Consider the following 19,866-nt stretch of genomic DNA (forward strand, 5'->3'; position numbering starts at 1 on the left):
CTTAGATACGACACCTAAAGCACAAGTAACCAAAAGAAAAAAAATAGATGCATTGGACTAAATCAAAATTAAAAACTTGTTTTTTACCATAAAGAAAATAAAAAGTCAGTCACAGAAGGGCAGAAAATATTTGCAAATCATATATCAGCATCCAGAATATACAAAGAGCTCTTACAATTCAATAATAAAAATACAAATAACTCAATTAAAAAGTGGATAAAGGATTTGAATAGACATTTCTCCAAAGAACATATTTAATGGCCAATATACACATGAAAATATGCCAAACATCGTAAGTTGTTAGGGGAATACAAATCAAAACCATAAAGAAATACTACTTCAGATCCACTAGGGTTGCTATAATTTTTTTTAATGTAAAATGAATGTTAGTGAGGATATAGAGAAATTAGAGCCCTCATATGCTGCTGGTGGGAATGTGAAATGGTATAGCCACTTTCGGAAACAGTTTTGTGGTTCCTCAAGAAGTTAAAACACAGAGTTACCATATGAGCCAGAAATGTCATTCCTGGGCATATACCCAAGAGAGATGAAAAATTATGTTCACACAAAAACTTGTACATGAATGTTCATAGCAGCATTATTCCTAATAGTCGAAAAGGAGAAACTCAAGTGTCCATCTGCTGATGAATAGATAAACAAAATGTGGCGTATCCATAAACCGGAATATTCTTCAGCCACAAAGGGGAATGGAGAACTGACACATGTTACGAGGTGGGTGAACCCGGGAGACGTTATGCCATGTGAAAGATGCCGGACACAGAAGGCCATGTGTAGTATGACCCTTCTCGGAAATGTCCATAGTAGGCAAATCCATGAAGAGGACAGTTGCTAACGATCCTGAGGAGGTGAGGGGAGGGGGGACGAGGAGGGACCGCTAACAGGTTAGGATCCTTTCAGGGGTGACAGAACTGCTCTGGGATTAGGTAGTGGTAGTGGCTGCTTACTATTGTGAATTTACTAAAAATCACTGAGTTATAGACTTCAAAAAAGTTAAGTGACAAAAAAATAAAGCAAAACAAATGAACAAAAACTGGATCCCAGTAAAGATAGAAAATCTAAATGTACTAATTTCCATAGAATCGATAGGGAAGTTTTCAAAGAGCTCTTTCACCGAAAGACATCCATCCAGATGCTTTCATGGGAGAATTCTATCAAACCTGAAAAAAACTTTTGTACCAAGTTCTTCTAGAAAATAAGAAAAGAAGGAAAAGTCCAAATTCTTTTTTTGAGATAAGTATAATACAGATAACAACAACTTAATTTAAAAAACCCTCCAGAACAATCTTACTTATGAATATCTATATAAAGATTATAAGTGATATGCCAGCACCAAAATGCAAGATCATATTAAAGCAAAATGGGATTTATTCCAGGAATGAAAGAAGAGTACTATGTTGGGAAGTGTATTAATATATTTAATTATATTAATAGATCCGAGAGGAAATAGCGTAGAATCATCTCTATAGACACGCAAGAGGCATTCAACAGAATTCAACACACATTCATAATTTTAAAGACTCAATATGTCGGAGTTCTGCGGAGAAACAGAAGCAGTTGGATATGTCTGTATCATCTATACCTACATCTGTATCTGCGTCTGTATCTATATATTTATATATATAGAGAGGGGAAAAGGCGATTTATTATAGGGATTGGCTCACGTAATTATGGAGGCCAAGAAGTCCCATGAGCAGTGTGTGTAAGCTGGAGAACCAGGCGAGAGCCATTGAGTCTGCATCTGAAAGCCTGAAATCCAGGGGAGCTGATGGTGTCAAGTCTGAGTCCAAAAGCCAGAAAATCAGGAGCACCGATGTCCAAGGGCAGGAGAAGATGGATATCTCTGTTCAAGCAACAACAGCAAATCTGCCCTTCTTCTGCCTTTTTTTTCGTACTCAGATCCCCAGTCAGATTAGATGATGCCCACCTGCATCGGTGAGGGCAATCTCCTTTACTCAGTCCACCATTCAAGTGCTAATCTCTTCTGGAGACAGCCTCACAGACACACCCAGTGATGATATTTACCAGCTCTAGGGGCATCCCTGAAGCCCAATCACATTGACACATAAAATTAACCATCACACTCAGTAAAGCAGATCTGGAAATATGTATATCTTCACATGAAATATGTGTATCTTAGCCTAAAATCCAGTTTGTTTGTTTCTTTTTTCTTAAGATTTTGTTTATTTATTTGACACAGAGAAAGAGGGAGGCAGGCAGAGGCAGAGGGAGAAGCAAGCTCCCCGCTGAGCAGGGAGCCTGATGGAGGGCTCGATCCCAGGACCCCGGGATCATGACCTGAGTGAAAGGCAGATGCTTAATAACTGAGCCACCCAGGCATCCCTCTAGTTTCTTTCTTAATGAGGAAGGACAGTCAACATTTCTGTTAAAGTCAGGAACAAAATGAGAATACCCATATTTGCCATTATTATTTAGTTTTTTTTTTTTTTTTTTAAGTAGACTCCATGCCCAGCATGGAGCCCAACCCGAGGTTTGAGCTCACAACCCTGAGGTTAAGACCTGAGCTGAGATCAAGAGTGGGATGTTTAACCGACTGAGCCACCCAGGCGCACCAAATTTAGTATTGGAGGTTTTAGCTAACACAAAGAGGCAAGTCAGGATGGAGGCATAAACATTGGACATGACATGGTAGAAGGCAGAAAAGATAGACGAGAGAAGGAGCACTGTTCCCGTTCGCAGATATGAAATCTCTAGAAAACCCAAGAGACCCAATGGAAGAATTACCTCAGGAAAAAAAAGTCTGATACATAGTAGTAGGAAATAAAACTAATACACAGGAATCAAGAGCCTTCAACTATACAATGACCACCCATATATAGGTGATATATAATGGAAGATAAGAAAGACCCATCTACAAGCTGAAATTTATAGACATAAAAAAATTACAAATGCTAGCTTAGGGAAACCTGAAAGATCTAAAAATAGATGAACAAATGGAAAGACATACCATGTTTTTTGGACAGGAAGACTTGAACTCCTAAAGATGTCAAGTAATCCTAAATCAGCTTACAAATTCAACACAGCCACAGTTAAAATACCAGTTTCTGGAGATACACAAGTGAATTTCATGTTCATATGAAAAATAAGTAAGCAAGAATAGCCAGGAAATTGTTAATAAAGAAGGGAAAGGAGGCGAGTTTAGCTTTATTTGAGAACAAAACATTACAGATCCTTTACACTGAAAAGAGTGTGGCATAAAAGACAATGAAATAGAACAGAAAATCCAGAAATATTCCCGAGTGCATGCGGAGAGTTCCCTCATGAAGTGGGGGAGAAGTCAGTTACTGCTGGTTTCGGCTCAGGTCGTGGTCTCGGGGTGGTGAGACCGAGCCTTGTGTTGGGTTCTGTGCTCATTGCCCATCAGTCTGTTTGAGATTCTCTTTCCCTCTGCCCCTCATCCCTTTTGTGCCTTTTCTCTCTCAAATAAATAAATAAATCTTTAAATAAATGTGTGTGTGTGTATATATATATGAATTTCTTTATGAACTTGGAATGGGGAAAATGACTCGCAACAAAATCCTAAAGTTAAAAGATTGACACACTCAGCCTCATCACAAAAATTTCAAGCAAAAATACCTTCAAAAAAAAAATCAAGAGATGAACGACTATCTGAGAAAACGTTATATTAAAAATGGCTAATATCTCTGAGGTGTAAAAATGTTAAGTCTTTAAAAATATCTGATTAACCAGAACTCTCCATTCTTTGACCATAGAGAAAAAGGCATAAATTATTATTTAAAAATAAACATTTTATTTCAAAATTTTTAAATAAAAGTTATTTTAAAACTTAATCTTCTCAGTGTTTCTAAAAACATTGTATTTTGAAATTAATTTTAGAGATACAGAAACAAAAAACAGTGCCGAGCGTTCCTGTGTCTCCTTTGCCCACCTTCTCCTAATGGTCACATCCTAACTAGATGTTGCACGATTACCGAAGCGAAGATCTGGGATTTTCACCGGCTTTCCCACTGCTGTCCGTTCTCCCTCCAGGAGCCAAGACGGAATCCTGGTCACGTTTAGTTGTCAAGGCTCTTCAGTCCTCCAACCCGTGACTGTTCCCCAGTGTTTCTCTTTTGTGCCGTTGGTACTTTTGAGAAGTGCTGCTCAGTGATTTTGTAGCGCACCCTCGGTTTGGGCTCATCTGATGCGCTCTTGTGCACACATCAAGGTGATGGCATTTTTAGCAGGAATACCGGAGGAGTGATGTTGTATTCTTCTCAGAGCATCATGTCAGGAGGTTCTTGATGGGATTAGGTCTCGATTACTGGTGATGTTAACCTTGTTCACTTGCTTAAGTTTTCCCACTATGAAGTTATTATTTTTCCCTTGGTAACTAGTAAATATCTTGGGGGAGATACTGCAAGATTTTGCAAAATATCCTTTCTCCTTAAACTTTGCCCACAGATTTTAGCATTCATTGATTGATCTTACTTGTAACAACGGTTACTGTCATGTTTGCCAAACGGTGTTTCAGTGTTATTTTGTAAAAAGAAAGCTCCAGGACAGTGAGCTTTTTGTTGGTTGTGTTTAGACAGTGAGCAGCCATTTGGCAATACAGAACTTGGAATTATTTAGACCTTTCACAACAATGGAAAATGTTTTAGTTAATGAATCTAGTAAACATTTATTAAACCCTTATTATAACCAAAACATCCATGAGAAATAGGCAAAAGCCACGTTTGTTTTGTTCCGCATCCGGGTCTTTTTCTCTGCCACTGCTTTTCACCTCAAATCACACTAACCACCTTGATTCGTCCTAAGATGACGTTATTGCAAAGAGTGCTGAACAGAACCTCAGGAGTCAGGCAGTGGACCCTCCTTCCCGTTTTGCCCCATATACTGGTTACGTTCTGGAGCGTGAGTCAAATGCCTTCTCCAAGTGCTAGTTTCCTGATTTTTAAAATGGGGACTATAATATGGATGGATGTGAGAATTAAATGAGTGAATACAGATGAAAGTTCTTTTTAATTGAAAGGCATTTCTCAAACTGTAAAGTGTTCTACAAATTCATGTATTATTCGACAGATATATACCGAGTCCCTATTATATGTGAGTTCCTTCTAAGTATTGGAATGTAGCAATGAAGGACCTCTGTCCACATGGAGCTTATATTTTATTTTATTTTATGTATTTTTTTTAGAGAGAGAGCAGGGGAGGGGGATGGGAGAGGGAGAGAGAGAATCTTAAGCAGACTCCCCACTGAGCACGGAGCCTGACACAGGGCTCCATCCCACAACCCTGAGATCATGACCTGAACTGAAATCAAGAGTTGGCCAGTGCACCAGCTGAGCCCCCTGCGGCTTGCATTTTAGAAGGAAGAAACAGACAATATACCAGGGAACAGATTTTAGATAGTGATAGTGCTATCAAGTAAATAAAACAGGACAGTGTTATAAAATGCTTAAGGAAGGTAGAAGGGGATGATGCATTAGCGGATGGGGGCATGGCGAGGTGGGAGGAAACTCTATGATAGACCTCTGATCAGGGAAAGTTTCTCTGGAGGTCATTTTTGAGTTAAGATCTTCAAGATTGGAAGGAGCCAGCCATGTGAAGAACTGGGGGGAGAGCAAATATAAAGGTCCCCTTAGCGTGTGGGAGCGGCGACGTGGGCGCTGGAGACCAGGGTGTGAGACCGAGTCAGGGAGATTGGCAGGTCCACACCAGGTAGAGCCCCACAGACGTTATCAGTGCTGTGGGAAGCCACCAGAGGGTTCTATCATTTTCATTTTTTTAAAAAAGATGGTTCTGATGGCTGGGAGAGTAGGTGCAGATGGCTGGTGAGAGCCGAGACAGTGACTACATGTGGGTGACTTCCGTGGTCCGGGTGAGATGTGGTGGCCAGAAAACGGTGGTGGTGGTAGGCGTGTAATAGTCATTACGGTTATTGTTATGGGCCCAATGTGTCCCCCAGAAGTGATGTCCCTAATGCCCAGCACGGCCGATTACAACCTGATTTGGCCAGAAGGTCTCTAGAGAGGGGATTGAGGTAAAACAAGTACCGTAGGGCGGCCCAGATCCAGGCTGACTGCAGTCTTATAAGAAGCAATCTGGACGCACCTAGACCCCAGGGACGCGTGCACACAGAGCACAGTGTGAGGACACGGGGAGAAGGGGCCGTCTGTGCCCCGAGGGGAGAGGCCTCAGAAGAAACCCGCCCTGCCGCGGCCTCCAGCCTGGCCTCCAGAGCTGTGAGCAAATAAGTCCCTGTTGGGTCAGCTCCCGCAGGCTGTGGCGGCTTGTTGGGGCTGCCCCAGCAGGCTAATGCAGTCGTGAGAATAATGATGGTGGGGAGATTTCTTCCTAGCGGTTACCACTGCCTGACACTCGTGCGTGGACTTGTGTGTGCGTGCTTTCTCCCCCACTTGGCTGTCCAGGGTAAAAGTAAAGATGCCACTAACTTACTTATTATCTGTGTGGCATCCGATAGTTCATAGAGCTTTTTTCTGAGATACACAGGAGACAAGTTCTTCACTTGGGGGCTGCAAACTCTAGCACATAGGACGGTAGGAGAAATAACACCGTAACAAGTTAAAACCCAGAGCTTTATGGAAGGCATCTTTTAGCAGTGGAAAAATGATCCTCACTTGATTAGAGGGCCCTTAAGGAAAATAAGCCTTTTTTTTTGAGTAGGGCTCTTGCCTGAATAAGGAGGGTTAGCCATTTTTTCGGTTTCATTTCACAGCTTTGCAAAAGAAGATCCGTCTGTGAAAACACCCTCTGTGAGGACAAGGTCTTCCTTTTGTTGTCTGCCGTGCTGTAAACAGAACCTGGCACATGGCAGTGTTTGGCAAATATTTATGAAATAAATGAAAATCATTTTCAAATCCTGCTTTTCTTCCTTCTTAGACAGTTTTGAATTGCTTTCAACATTCCTTTTACTTAGCTGAATATCAGCTGTTCCATAGAGGAGGTAAAGTGTTTTGCCTGCTCTTTTCCTTGGAGTTGGGTCCATTGTCCTGAGTCAGGTCTTCACTTAGAATGGTTTTGACCTTAGACTGCCCTTAAATGGAGGACTCACCACCTAGCTCCGTGGCACTGGCGCCACCTCGTGTCAGGAACGTGATACTGCACCCGCCGAAGGCCTGCGGGGGACCAGCCTGGGCCTGGTCCCACTTGCTGTGCTTGAATTAAAGGGAGATGCCTCTATTGGGCGACTTACTGGGACTCGTGTTCTGAAGCGACTTTGTCCCCATGTTTACTACGTTACATACAGTGCCAGTGCAGAAACAGATTCTTAGCATCGAACCATAAAGGCCTCTGGAGTTGCTTTGTAGTTCTTATTAGTGTAAGATAATATCCACTCCAGCAAAGGGAATGGCTCTGCAGACGTTAGACTTTGTATGAAACAGTTGATTTAATTGAGGTGTCATCAATTAAAAAAAAAAGAAAATCCCATGAAATTGATTTAAAAGAAAAAAAGTTTTCCAAAGGAAAAATGTGTTTTTGTGTTTGTGTTTGTTTACATGGAGTGTATTTAATTTGCGTCCTGTATGCAGGGCAGAACACTGAGTGGGTTGTTCGGAAGATGAACCTGTCTAGGGACCCGGGGCCAGGAGCTGTCTGAACGGAGTGGTTGGGTCTGAGGGAATCAGTGTTGGATCCACACCATGCTGACTTGGAACCGGCTCACAAGAGCTGATAAGTTCTGAGGAATTCTGCAAGCCGGTGTTACAGACTCACTACTGTAAAAAGTAAATTGCATGAACTTACAAGGAAATCATATTCAAAACCCAAGGCGCTCCCTTGGGCAGCGCTTACAGTGACATTGGACGGACGCAGAGATTAGCTTGACCCCCACACGAGGACGACACGCAAACTCATGAAGTCATCTATACTTTTTCAGGTTGTTCTGTATAAAATGCAGCAGGAATGTGTTTGTGAGCAATGAAAAGTTACTAAATACTCAAAGTTGACCTCTTCTAATTGCAGTACCATGTTTTACTCTGACTTACGCGTGTGAGGCTGTTAGTACACGCGTGCGGGGGGAGGGGGCGCAGGCTGTGGCGTGCTGGGGCCCAGGTGGCATCTCTCCCCACCTCCTCCCCCAGCTCCGGCAGCTTGAAGTTGGCCCCTGGGGTCTGTGGACTTGATGGAAATGCAAATGCTGCTAATCAGGGCTTTTCCCTCCTGAGGAGCCCGTAGGTCAGAGCACACCCACCATTGTACACAAATGACTTTGTTTCTGCCTTTTCTCCAAGCTCTCTTCCAAAATCCGGACAAAAAGACTTCGGAAGGAATTACTAAAATTCAAAAACTATTTTAGTTTTATTTCACTACATTGACTTCAGGAAGTTTCTAACTGATTGCTTTAAAAGGTTAATCATTGTAAATATTTTAATGATTTAATAATGTTACAATCGTTGTAAAATTTAGTCTATTATTTTTTTAAGATTTTATTTATTTTAGAGAGAGAGAGAGCATGAGCAGGGGGAGGGGCAGAAGGAGAGAGTGTGTCAAGCTGACTCCATGCTGAGTGCAGAGCCTGATGTGGGGCTCGATGCCAGGACCCTGAGATCATGACCTGAGCTGAAATCCAGAGTCAGATGCTTAATGGAGACACCCGGGCGCCCCTTAAAAGTTACTTTAAAATAATTTTCAATCATTTCACTTGATTCAAATTCCCATTTAGAAGTGAAATAGGTTAATCAGCCCTAATGTGGTGTGTAATTATGTCGCTTTATTTCCTAGTTTTGTTTAATGTTCCAGTTGTCTACTATCTTTGTTATTTCTTATTTCTGAACTTCTGTCTTTTATTTTCATCGTGAAGATTTGGAATTTCTAATCCTTGTCTCTGAAAGCTACAGTTTCGCCTCCTTCTCCCCTTTTCCTTTTCGGTTCTCCTCCTTTCTAGCCCCCGTCCCTTTCTCAGGAGCTCATGGCCTCATGGTTTTCTGGCCTCCTGTTCTCTCTTGCCCTCTCTTCTCTCCGTTTTTCTTAGCACACTCACTGCTCCTGAGGCTGAGGTTAGCTCCGTGGTTTCTTCCTTTATGGCCAGGACCCCAGCCTCATCCTGGCACCATCTGGGGTTCTGGAGGCCCATGTGACCCCTTCGCCTGCATTCCTGTGTTCTTGGCATCAGAATCCTAACGCCAGAGGAGCTCTTGGGATTGTCCCTCCGGCCTTGTATTTCGGAACCTGTAAGAACAAGAGGAGCTCAGAAGCGGTTTTGCTTCTCGTGTAATTTCCCTCCCCTCCCTCCTCTTGCCGGAGCTGGTCACGGTCACCATGCTGCCTTCCTCCGTGGGGTCAGGGACGAACGGGGCTCCGTCTTCTCCAAATACTTTTACCTGTTCTGAAGCCAAAATGATAAATGGTATATGCCTGATTATTTTAAATAGTTTATATGAGGCAGGGTTTCTGTTATCACTTCTTACTACTTTGGTTCTCATTCCAAATGTACTTATCTTGTTAGTTTGTTTTTAAAGTTCGTTTATTTTTTGTAATCTCTACATCCAGTGTGGGGCTTGAACTCGTGACCCCAAGATCAAGAGTCTTGTGCTCTAACGACTAAGCCAGCCAGGTGCCCACTTCTTGTTTGTTTTGTTTTTAATGAAAACTTTTAAACAATTTCACACTTACAGAGTAGGAGTGGCCCACGGAACTGTTGTGCGCGGTCACAGAGATGCGCCAATTATGAACGTTTGGCCGCATTGGCTTTTGCCTGTGTTCTCTCTTTTATAATCTGTACACATACGTAGTTACACTGTATACACATTTACACATTTTATTATTATTTTAACTTTGCAGGGCTATTTGAGAATAAGCTGTGGACATTACGACCTTTTCCCCCAAATACTCCAGTGTATATCTTTAAGAACTAGAACATTCACGTCCATAAGCCACAGGTGTGTGTGTGTAATACAATCTTAGAATCAGAGCAGCTGGGGAGAACTTTAAGAGCGCACTTGGCTCCTTCCCCTGCTTCTTGCAGGTAAATTCTTATAGTACAAAATGGCTCTTTTCCAGGAGTGATAATCCCAGGTTCCCCCAGGGAACCCCCTGGGGTTCCCCCACGTGACATAAGTGTGGGAGGCGCCCAGGCAGGGACCCTTCTGAGGACATGCACGTGTGGCCCACCTAAACAAAGAGACCAACACTGTGCTGAGCGTGACCTGACCTGCCGGCCAAATCTGCCCCCCGGGTCATCAGTTTTGAGCCCTGGATCTGTCTTCAAGGTTCCCGTAGGGTGGAGCCTCGGCTTGCCTTGGTACAGTCAAGCCCTCCTGTAAGTCTCCTTCCTTGACCGGGTTTCCGAGAGGCAGTGGCGCGCAGGGGTGAAGAGGGTGGGTCCCACGGTCACGACTTACTGGGATCCCGGGGAAGTCAGCTAACCCTTCGGTGCCCCCGTTTTCCTCATCGGTAGAATGCTAGTAGGCGGTCCTCCCAGGGCTGTCGTCAGGTGTGAGTGGGTAAAAATCTTTGAAGCGCTTGGGAGCAGAGCCAAACCCTGCGTGTCTGTGTGCGGCCAGCGCTCCCCTGCAGTGTGCCCGTGGGGTCTGCGGGGACGGCTCCTTCTCCAAGTCCCAGAGGAGCTGTCGGTTCCCAGCCAGAAGGTCAGCTAGTCCGCTGTCTCATGGTCCTGCCACCTGGTCGGACCTGCAGCCCCGGCCCCCTGCTCCTGGGTGGTCACTGCTGGAACGCTGGGCTGTGTGTGGCCCCGGGCAAGTCACTGAATATCCCAGGGTTGTCTCCTTGTCTGTGAGATGGAGAGAATGAGCCCCCCCCCTCCCCAGGGGCTGTTGCGAGGAGTAGAGGCATCCATGGAGACCTAGTGTGAGCTGGGTGAGGGCTGGCCAGGAGCTGCAGGTGCCCCTCCAGAGCTGCCACTTGTCCCCCCGCCATCCATCCCCCCTGCAGGTGCCTTCTCTCTGTCCAGACCTGAGCTACTTCTCTCAGGCTCCAGGAACGGTTTTAACAGTGAGGTCGTCCTGCAACCAGGGGTCCAGGCCGGGGGCAGTTGAGGGGCCGTGGGAGGCAGGAGTGGGGAGGCTCACGGAGGCAGGATAGACTGAGTGATTGGCAGGGAGGTCCGCGGAGCAGCTGGGCCTGGAGGGGACGGTGGGCAGGGGGCTGACAGGTGCAAGAGGAGTAGTGAGAACAAGGGCTGGGGAGGCCAAGGAAGCGGAGGGAGCATGCGTGGAGGTGGCTGGGCACCTCTCAGAAATGTCTTAAAGATCAGGAAGGAAGATGTCTGAGTATTTCGGGGCGACAGGGGAGGCAGCTAGTAGAGGACAGGATGAAGATGCCCAGTGGGAGGCAGGCGTGTCCAGGACGAGAAACACGGCAGATGGGCTTACGAGTGCACTTAGGAGGAAGGAGAGGGAGAGCCAGAGCGGGCTGGCTGGCTGGCTGCCGCGTGAGCACGCAGAGAGAGGTGTTGTTGCAAGCCAGGAGGAGGCTTCTCCGCAGACCCTGGCCCCACCACGCCTCGGCCTTGGGCTCTGCAGCGTTGGCCCTGTGCGCGGTAATGCCGTGCTGTCGTCCGCGAGGCCGGGGTGCAGGCTCAGTCCCCACAGCCCCGGCAGGTGCTAGGAGGCCTAGCGGCGGGGCCCAAACCGCCTGCGTCTGTTCGGGGAAGCAGGGGACAGGTGCGTCCGCGGTGGGGAGCTTGAGGCAAGAGATGATGGATGGCTGAGTCGAGCGAGCAGGGTGGAAAGTTAAGGGGCCCGGAATCTAGGATGGGGTAACTGGCTACTTTGAAGGGTTGACTGGGAATACTGAGCAGCTGCGTGCTGGAGAATTAACTGCTAAACGCAGCTCGCGGGCCAGTTTGTAGGGAACAGGTGCGCTCGAGTTATCGTATTGTTCCTTAGGCTGCTGTGGACTCACCAGCTGAAGATGCTTTGTCTTTTCCTCTTAATGGCCGTCAGGACTTCGTGCTTTAGGGCTAGAGAGAAGCAGCTTGGTGCCTGGGGGACACGACGCGAGCTTTGTTTTCTGTGGTCTCCCTCAGCGGAGTGAGACAGTCTAGCTGGATTCACTCAGAAGAGGTGACGAGGGTGATGGGTCCTTCAGAGCGGAGCTGAAAGGGAGAGAGAACTTTCTAGGCTGAAAGGAAGGACCAGCCACCCTCTGACAGGGAGCAGCCTGCCGGTGGTGGTGGCAGGACCTGGGGACGGGGGAGGCTGTGTGCATACTGAGCGCCCCTCGAGAGCCAGGCCCTGTCCGGCCCTCTCGGCCCTGGCCCAGGCCCATCCGTATCCAAGCACCAACACCCTTCTGGTCCTACAGAATCTTCCTTGACCCCATGTCCCCTCCAGACATCTCTTCCTCCCCTTCACTTCACATGTCCATCCTCCTGGACCCAGTGCAATCAGATTCTCCGCCACCTTCGACGGCAGCTTACCTCGTCAAAAATCACCACTGATCTCCTTTCCTAAATCCAGTAGGTGTTCTCAGAACTTACTCGACCTTTCAGCAGCATTTGACACCAAGATGACGCCTACTGTCCCCATGTTTCTCCTTAGCTCCCTTGACAGGCCCTCTGCGGATCTGCGAAGTTCTCGCCTGGCCCTCCGTGGCCCCTTCCTCCGGGTCTAACACAGCTCGTGTTCCTTGGACTGCTGGGTCAGGGCCGGTCTCTGGAGGGTTCTTGCTGGACCCCTGGCTGGTTTCTCCCCGCCAGCACAGTCTTCTCAGAGGGGCTCTCTTGCTTTGTTCCCAGAGCTGTCTCCCGCCCAGACCTTCTTCCCACTCACGCTGTCGCAGGTGTCACGTCTGGGGGTGGATCGTGCCCCACCCATTAGCTAGTGCCTTATCCTTCCCATGTCCTGGGTGTGGGCAGCGACAAAGGGCTCGTTCCAAGCTGGTTGACAGGTTCTCCGAGAGGCACATGGGGGGATCGATCCCCTCGCTGACACAGCACAAAGTAATTCTACTTTCCTCTCCGCATACCTCTCTTCTCACAGGCTGACTCATGACGGCAGCTATTCCTAGCCGTTTCCAGAAATAGCGGTATTGGATTTATAATTTAAAATGTTCTAGTAACCATGTTAAAGATAAAAGAGAAACAGGTAAAATTAATTTTAATGCTATGTTTTATGCAACGCCGTGTGTCTAAAATATTGTCATTTTAACATGTGTCTGTTGAAAAAATATCAGTGAGATATTTGACATTCTTTTTTCATACTCGGTTTCTGAAATCTGTGTGTATTTTACACTTACAGCCTGGTTTCACTTGGGCTGGTCACATGCCCAGTGCTCAGTAGTCAGATGGAGGTAGAGACCACTGTCCTGCAGGCATGCCTGCAAGGGCTTCCAGGACCCCCCCCTCCCCGGGTCATGCAGGGTGACAGCCTTTCCTTGGGTCCCTCTCATTCTGGACTTCCTGTGGTTCTCCGATGCACACAGAGAGGCCTGGAAGATTATGGAGGGGCTAAATCTGTGAATACTGATCAAGACATGTTTTCGTCCCTGTCTCATTAACTATCGGTTCTAACGTATACAGCAGGAGTCTGATGTTTCAATGCTATATTTACTATGGTGGTGGTAGCCGGATTCATGGGACACCTTTAGGGACTTCTTGGAAGTATAGTCCTATAGACTGTTTCAGCGTCTAGTCCCACGATCATGTTCACATCCTGCCTTCATGAAGGATGGGGGCATGAAAAACAGGGCACAAGTGTTAGGACTAAGGTGCTCAGGCAGGTAGGAAACAGGAAGACATGACCCGTTTAGTTGACCCTCCTTTACTGTGAAGGAAATCCAGTAAACGAAAATTAATCCTATCTTCCCCGGTTACTGACCTTTAGTTTTCCTCTTGATACTCATCCTGCAACCTCTTTAAGTGAAGAACCTAGACATTCTTATGTAAAATGTTTCCTCAGTAAAACAGGGAATAAATAGAACACCACCGATATTATCCAGAATGGTAAAGAAATGAAATATTCTAGTTAAGTGAATATTTGTGAAATTAAGTTCCCATTCAAACACTACAACTTTAATTTTAAGTGGAACTATTTAATAATCTGTAACAAATCCTGTCTTAGCATCTAGAGAATACTGAATATAATTCATACTTAGGTCATTTGCTGAATTGAGTTACGTTATTGGGGGGCCGGGGAGTAACTAATATTTACGGAGTGGCTACTCTGCGACTCCAGTATTCATATGATTTCACCCCGAGGGTGTTCCCAGCCCAGCTCTAAGTATTTGGAGGAAGACGCTGTTTCACCCACCAGCCGGGCTCATGCAGCCAGAGATTAGCCTGCCCGGCCTAGCAGGGTGTGAAGCTGGAGTGTGAACTCGAGCGATCCGACAGGAGAGGCCGTGCTTCAGCACAAACCTCTGTCCCCGTTTTACAGATGCAGAAATTGAGGCGCAAAACAGTTAACTAACTTAAAATCAGCCAGTAAGTGGCTGACATTTCTTTTTCTTACTCTCCCCTCCTTTACGTTTTCTAGAACTTTCTGGGTTTGGGCTAAGGCAGGGCTTGCGTTTGCTAATCAATGCAAACACTTCTTTCTCCTCCATTTGGTTCACTTGTCTGCCTTTTCCTTTCTCCGGAAAGTATCTTCTAGCCTCATGGGGCAGAACTTATCGAGTGACTTTGTTTGCTGGGCTACATCGGCCCTGAAGTCGTTTAGAGAGACACTGTGCTTGCTTTTCAAAGTTTAAATTCTGAAACTATTGACCATTTTTTCCTGCAGAGAGATTGGAACAATTATCAGGTCGCTAGGGTGCTGCCCGAGTGAAGGAGAGCTGCATGACCTGATCGCAGAGGTAAGCGGGCCGGCGGCAGGGCTGCTGCGGTGGGCTCTCTGCTCCCCCTGCTCCTTGTACCTGAAAACCCTTCCCTGCAACTGAGCACGTCCTAAGCTAATGCATGTGCTTGATGAAGACGTTGGTGCCGCTTTGCGGATCGGCCAGCCAGCAGTTCTGCAACAACTCGTATCCGATCTAGAAGAAATGGCTTTGACCAAGTAACGCAATGGCTCAAGTAAGGAGCCCACGTTAGATATTATTTACACTCTTTAAAATTAGTTGAAGAGGGGCACCTGGGTGGCTCAGTCCGTTAAGCATCAGGCTTTTGTTTTGGGCTCAGGTCATGATCTCAGGGTTGTAGGATAGAGCCCTGCATCAGGCTCCGCGCTCAGCAGGGAGTCTGCTTGTCCCTCTCCCTCTGCTCCTCCCCCACGTGAGCTTTCTCTCTCTCTCTCTCTCTCTCTCTCTCTCTCTCTCTCTCCCTCTCCCTCCCTCCCTCCCTCCCTCCCTCCCTCCTTCTCTCTCAAATAAATAAATCAATAAAATCTTAAAATAGAATTAGTTGGAGAAAGGCCAGCAGATGCAGGGGACTATCTGCAGAGCGAACACTGACAGATGAAAGGAATGTAGTGAAGAATGTCAGTTCAGAGGGGATAGAGCAGGATGTAGAGACTATAAGAAATTTATATTTATTGAGGGGAAATAAAACTAACTTTTGGAAAAAGTAGTACACATAATGAAATGATAAGAACTAACTTGACGTTGATTGAGCGGTCTTTCTTTTTTTAAAAAAAATGGTTATTTGTTATGGTGTAGATGAGTCTCTGGAGAGGACTGTCCCATAAAGCAGTGATGAGCAGCCCGAGACCAGAGAGCTTCATGCCCTGTTTGGTTTTCCAGAAAAGCGTCTGGTCTAACATCAAGTGCAGCTTTCAGTTCAACCAAGCAGAGGCCTGAAGGGAACAGAGCTACCCCGGCCCCCACCAGGAGAAGAATCGTTCAGAGCTGCTCAGCTAGGGGTGTGTGTTTCGGTGGAGGCCAGGCTTCCAGCAGGAGGAGACGGGAGGCAGGCAAAGAAGTGGGATTTGGTTGATTTTTGTGCCCAGCACGGCATTGACTCGGGGTGGGTCACTTAACCTCTGTGTCAGTTTCTCTATGATGATACCTCCTTCAAAGATAAATGAAGTAATGTTTTGGAAGACGGGTTTTGAATCCTAAAGCACTATACACGGTTAAGGAGTGGAGATTGGAAAGACGGCTCTGTTGCACACGTATTAGCATCTTGGTAACTAAAAAGCAGGACCGATTTTTCATTAGCATTTTAAAAATATTCAGTAAAGCTCAAAATCTTTACATTGTTTTTCCATTTGGGGATCCAATAAAGCTATTTTTACTCAGAGGAAAAAAAATCTTATTTTTCCTGAGCTGGTCCTCACATTTTTTAAAAAAAAGGTGTTGATCACTGCTTGACAGTGTTTATCGACAAAGCTAGAATTTGTGCTAGGGAAAGAGGAAAGTTGGCGCTGTGGAGCAGATAGGAACTGGAAGATGAATTTGCAGTGAAATCATAATTATTGCATCTAATTCAGTAGAGTAAGTGAAACAGTAAGGAAAAATGCCCCTGGAAAGGATAGAAAAGCAGAACCTTTGGAGCCTAATTCCTTTTGTATATTTTAATCAGCAAACCACAACCTCTGGGCCAAATCCAGCCCACCACCTGTTTTTATAAATAAAGTTTTATTGGAACACAGCTAAACTCATTTATTTACATATTGTCTCTGGCTGTGTTCTCACTACAAGAGTGGAACTGAGTCCTTGCGACAGAGACCATATGGTTTGCAAAGCTTAAAATATTTACTGTCTGGTCCTTTGCAGAAAAAGTTTGCCAATCTTGATCTGTAAGTTTCTCTGCAAAGTAGAATAAACACCCGTCTGAGGTCAGGAGGTCTACCCTCGAGTCCCACAGCTGCCACTCACAGCTCTCAAAGCATGGCTCCTCGCTTTCAAAGCATGGTTCCACAGCCACAGAAGGAAGCCAACGATAATAAAGTGTGTCTTTATGAGGATCAAATCTGATAACTGTGAGGATTCATGTGTCACTTGGGCCCTCAACATATATTTCGGTTTGTCTGCTCTGTAGGTGGCTGTCTACCGAAGCGACCCCGCGGGTTAGAGCAGATCATCACTGTAGATGCTTGGGTCCCAATGTTTTTATTTTGTCTTTGCCCCTTTCTTAGATATATTGATGCAACCTTTGAAAATTACACACACGTTTAGGGCAGTTGGACCAGTAGGGGTCACTGTGCTGTCTAAGCCCTATATGTGTTTTTCTGTCCTTGTGCACAATTTATTCAAATTATATGCTTAAGAAGTTTTGGGCGTGACTGTCCTTTCTGAGGTTTCCCAAATAAGTGAGGGGAACAAAGCACATAGATATTCGTAGGTATCAAATACATTTAGAAAATCTGAGCTCCACATAGTAAAGCTCTAGGGTGAATGTCTTCTTGCTAAGTGCTCTGTAGTAGTTTCAGAAATGAAACTATTTCTGGTTTTGTTTTTTTTTTTACTTTAAAATTCAATAACATGACAATGCTCTAAAATTCTTCGATAAAACATCAAAACCTGTGTGCAGGTCTCTAGTTGCCATTCCCTTGAGTTTTAGTCCAAGTACGTACTAAATGTCAGCCCCTCGATTCCAAAGAGTGATATGAGATCTGATGTTGCTCTTAAAATAGATCGTTTAAAAGTCACTCGGCCTTGATCCCTCTGCTTCATATTCTGCGATTACCAAACTGCCCCAAATCTCGGCACATTTGGAATATCACAAAACTCAACAACTGTGGCAAGAGTTAATACCCCAATTTTATTGACATACAGGTTACCAAACAATTCTTCCTTTACTAAGAAGTTAGATCCTTCCAGGATCTTCCGTGTGGGAGCTGGGAGGACATGACAGCGTCTCAGGACCGGTAGGAAGGGTATGGAGAGGTCAACAGTCTTTGAAGTTCAAACCTAAGTGGAATTGTGGAGAATTTAAAGTAACTAGAAAGGAGAACTAAAAGTCGTTTGGAAAATAAGACCTATGTTGGTAAGATTTTGACATTTGTCGAGTGAGTTTTATTTTTTAAAAGGTCAACTCATCAGAAAGGTATATAAATGATAAATGTCTGTGCACCTACTGACAGAGCCACGGTAGACGTGAAGCAAAAATGGGCAGATGAGAGGAGGAGACAGACAATTCCACCACCATGGAAGGAACTTACAACAGCCCTCTAAATAATTGGTAGAACAACTACATAAAATGTCAGGAAAGACCTAGACGATCAACCATCAGTCCCTCTGGCCTAATTGATATTAATAGGACATACACCCACAAATGCAAAATAATGTTCTTTCCAAGAGTACATGGGATGTCCAATAGGATGGATTAAGTGCTGGGCCATAAAACACCTCTCAATAAATTTTTAAAAATTAAAATCATACAGGATGTGTTCTCTGATTTTAAAAATGGAATTAAGGGTGCCTGGGTGACTCAGTTAAGCATCTGACTCTTGATTTCAGCTCAGGACATGATCTCAGGGTTGTGAGATCGAGCCCCATGTTGGGCTGTGTGCTCAGTGTGGAGCCTGCTTAAGATCCTCTGTCTCCCTCTCACTGTGTCTCTCCCCACAGTTCATGCTCTCTTTCTAAAAAAAAAAAAAAAAAAAAAATTTAAAAAAATTAAAATTAAACTAAAAAAATAAAAAATGGAATTAAGTTAGAGATCAATTGAGAATAAGATAATTAGGAAATTCTTTAATATTTGAAATTAAGCAACCTACTTCTAAATAATTCATGAATCAAGGAAGAAATCACAAGGGGAATTAGAAAATATTTTGCCCTGAATGTTAATGAAAATACGGCATGTCTAACTTTGTGGGAAACAGGTAAGCAGTGCTTAGAGACCAGTTTACAACTTTAAATGTTTATACTGGAAAAGAATAAAAGACCTAAACTTAATTATCTAAATTCTCATCTTAACAAGCTGGAAAAAGAAGAGGTACATAGACCCAGTATAAATAGAAGAAAGAAAATTACGAAGAACAGAAATCAGTGAAATAGAAGACGGGCAGAGAAAAATCACTGATAGCAAAATACTAGTCTTTTCAAGTAAAATTGATAGACTTCTAGCTAAGGAGATCAAGACAAATTACCAACATCAAGATTAAAGGAGGGTTTATCATCCTTCAGGCATTTTAAAAGGATAATAAAGGAGCAACTTTATGCTAATAAACCTGGCAACTTAGATGAAATGGACAGATTCCCTCAGACACACAAATTACCAAAACTCACCCAAGAAAACCTGGAGAATTTGAATAGCCCCATATCAATTATGAAAATTTAATTTATAATTAAAAATTTTCCCATAAAGAAAACTAGAAGTTCAGATGGTTTTGCTAGCGAATTCTCTCAAACATTTATGGAAGAAATAGCACTAATTCTACACAAAACTCTTTTTGGAAACATCACAAGAGATAACACTAGCATTACTCTGGTGTCTGCCTTCAGCTCAGGGCGTGATCCCAGGGTCCTGGGATCGAGCCCCACATCAGGCTCCTCCGCTGGGAGCCTGCTTCTCCCTCTCCCACTCCCCCTGCTTGTGTTCCCTCTCTTGCTGGCTGTCTCTCTTGTCAAATAAATAAAATCTTTAAAACAAAAACAAAACAGAAGAAAAAAACCGCTAGCATTACTCTGATATCCAAGCCAGACAATCATATTACAAAGAAGAGCAGACCTTACTGACATAGATGTAAAAAGTCCTTAATAAGATTTTATCAAATCAATTTCAACAATATGTTAAAAAGGATAATACGTCATGAGCAAGTGGAGTTTATTTCAGGAATTTAAGGTTAGCTCAACATAAATCAATGTACTTTATTACACCAACAGAACAAAGTAGATAGACCATATGATCATTTCAATAAATACAGGAATAGCATTTGGAAAAATTCAATACCCATGGAAGAGAAGAATACTCAGCAAATGAAGAATAAAAGGAAACTTGTCAAGCCTGCCAAGGGCAGCTATGAAAATTCAAGGCTAAAATCATACTCAGTGTTTTTTTATCTACAATCACGAATGTGG

The 19,866-nt window shown here is 44.5% G+C and overlaps 1 protein-coding gene and 1 non-coding gene across 4 annotated transcripts in view; both read left to right on the forward strand.

Moving 5' to 3' along the window:
* EFCAB2 (EF-hand calcium binding domain 2) overlaps positions 1 to 19,866 on the forward strand; it is a 113,650-nt gene that overhangs the window by 76,983 nt on the left and 16,801 nt on the right. For 2 of the 3 annotated variants that reach the window (XM_026509554.4, XM_026509555.4), the window contains exon 3: positions 14,688 to 14,760. The exons of the other annotated variant lie outside the window; for it this stretch is intronic. In XM_026509554.4, coding sequence (XP_026365339.1) covers positions 14,688 to 14,760 — 73 coding nt within the window. The remainder of the gene's footprint in view (positions 1 to 14,687; positions 14,761 to 19,866) is intronic. 3 annotated transcript variants of the gene reach the window in all.
* Positions 7,775 to 7,878, forward strand: LOC125283500 (U6 spliceosomal RNA). The gene has a single exon (XR_007191421.1). It is a non-coding gene; the product is annotated as a U6 spliceosomal RNA (small nuclear RNA).

This window comes from Ursus arctos, unplaced genomic scaffold (genome assembly GCF_023065955.2).
Source record: "Ursus arctos isolate Adak ecotype North America unplaced genomic scaffold, UrsArc2.0 scaffold_2, whole genome shotgun sequence".
NCBI lineage: Eukaryota > Metazoa > Chordata > Mammalia > Carnivora > Ursidae > Ursus > Ursus arctos.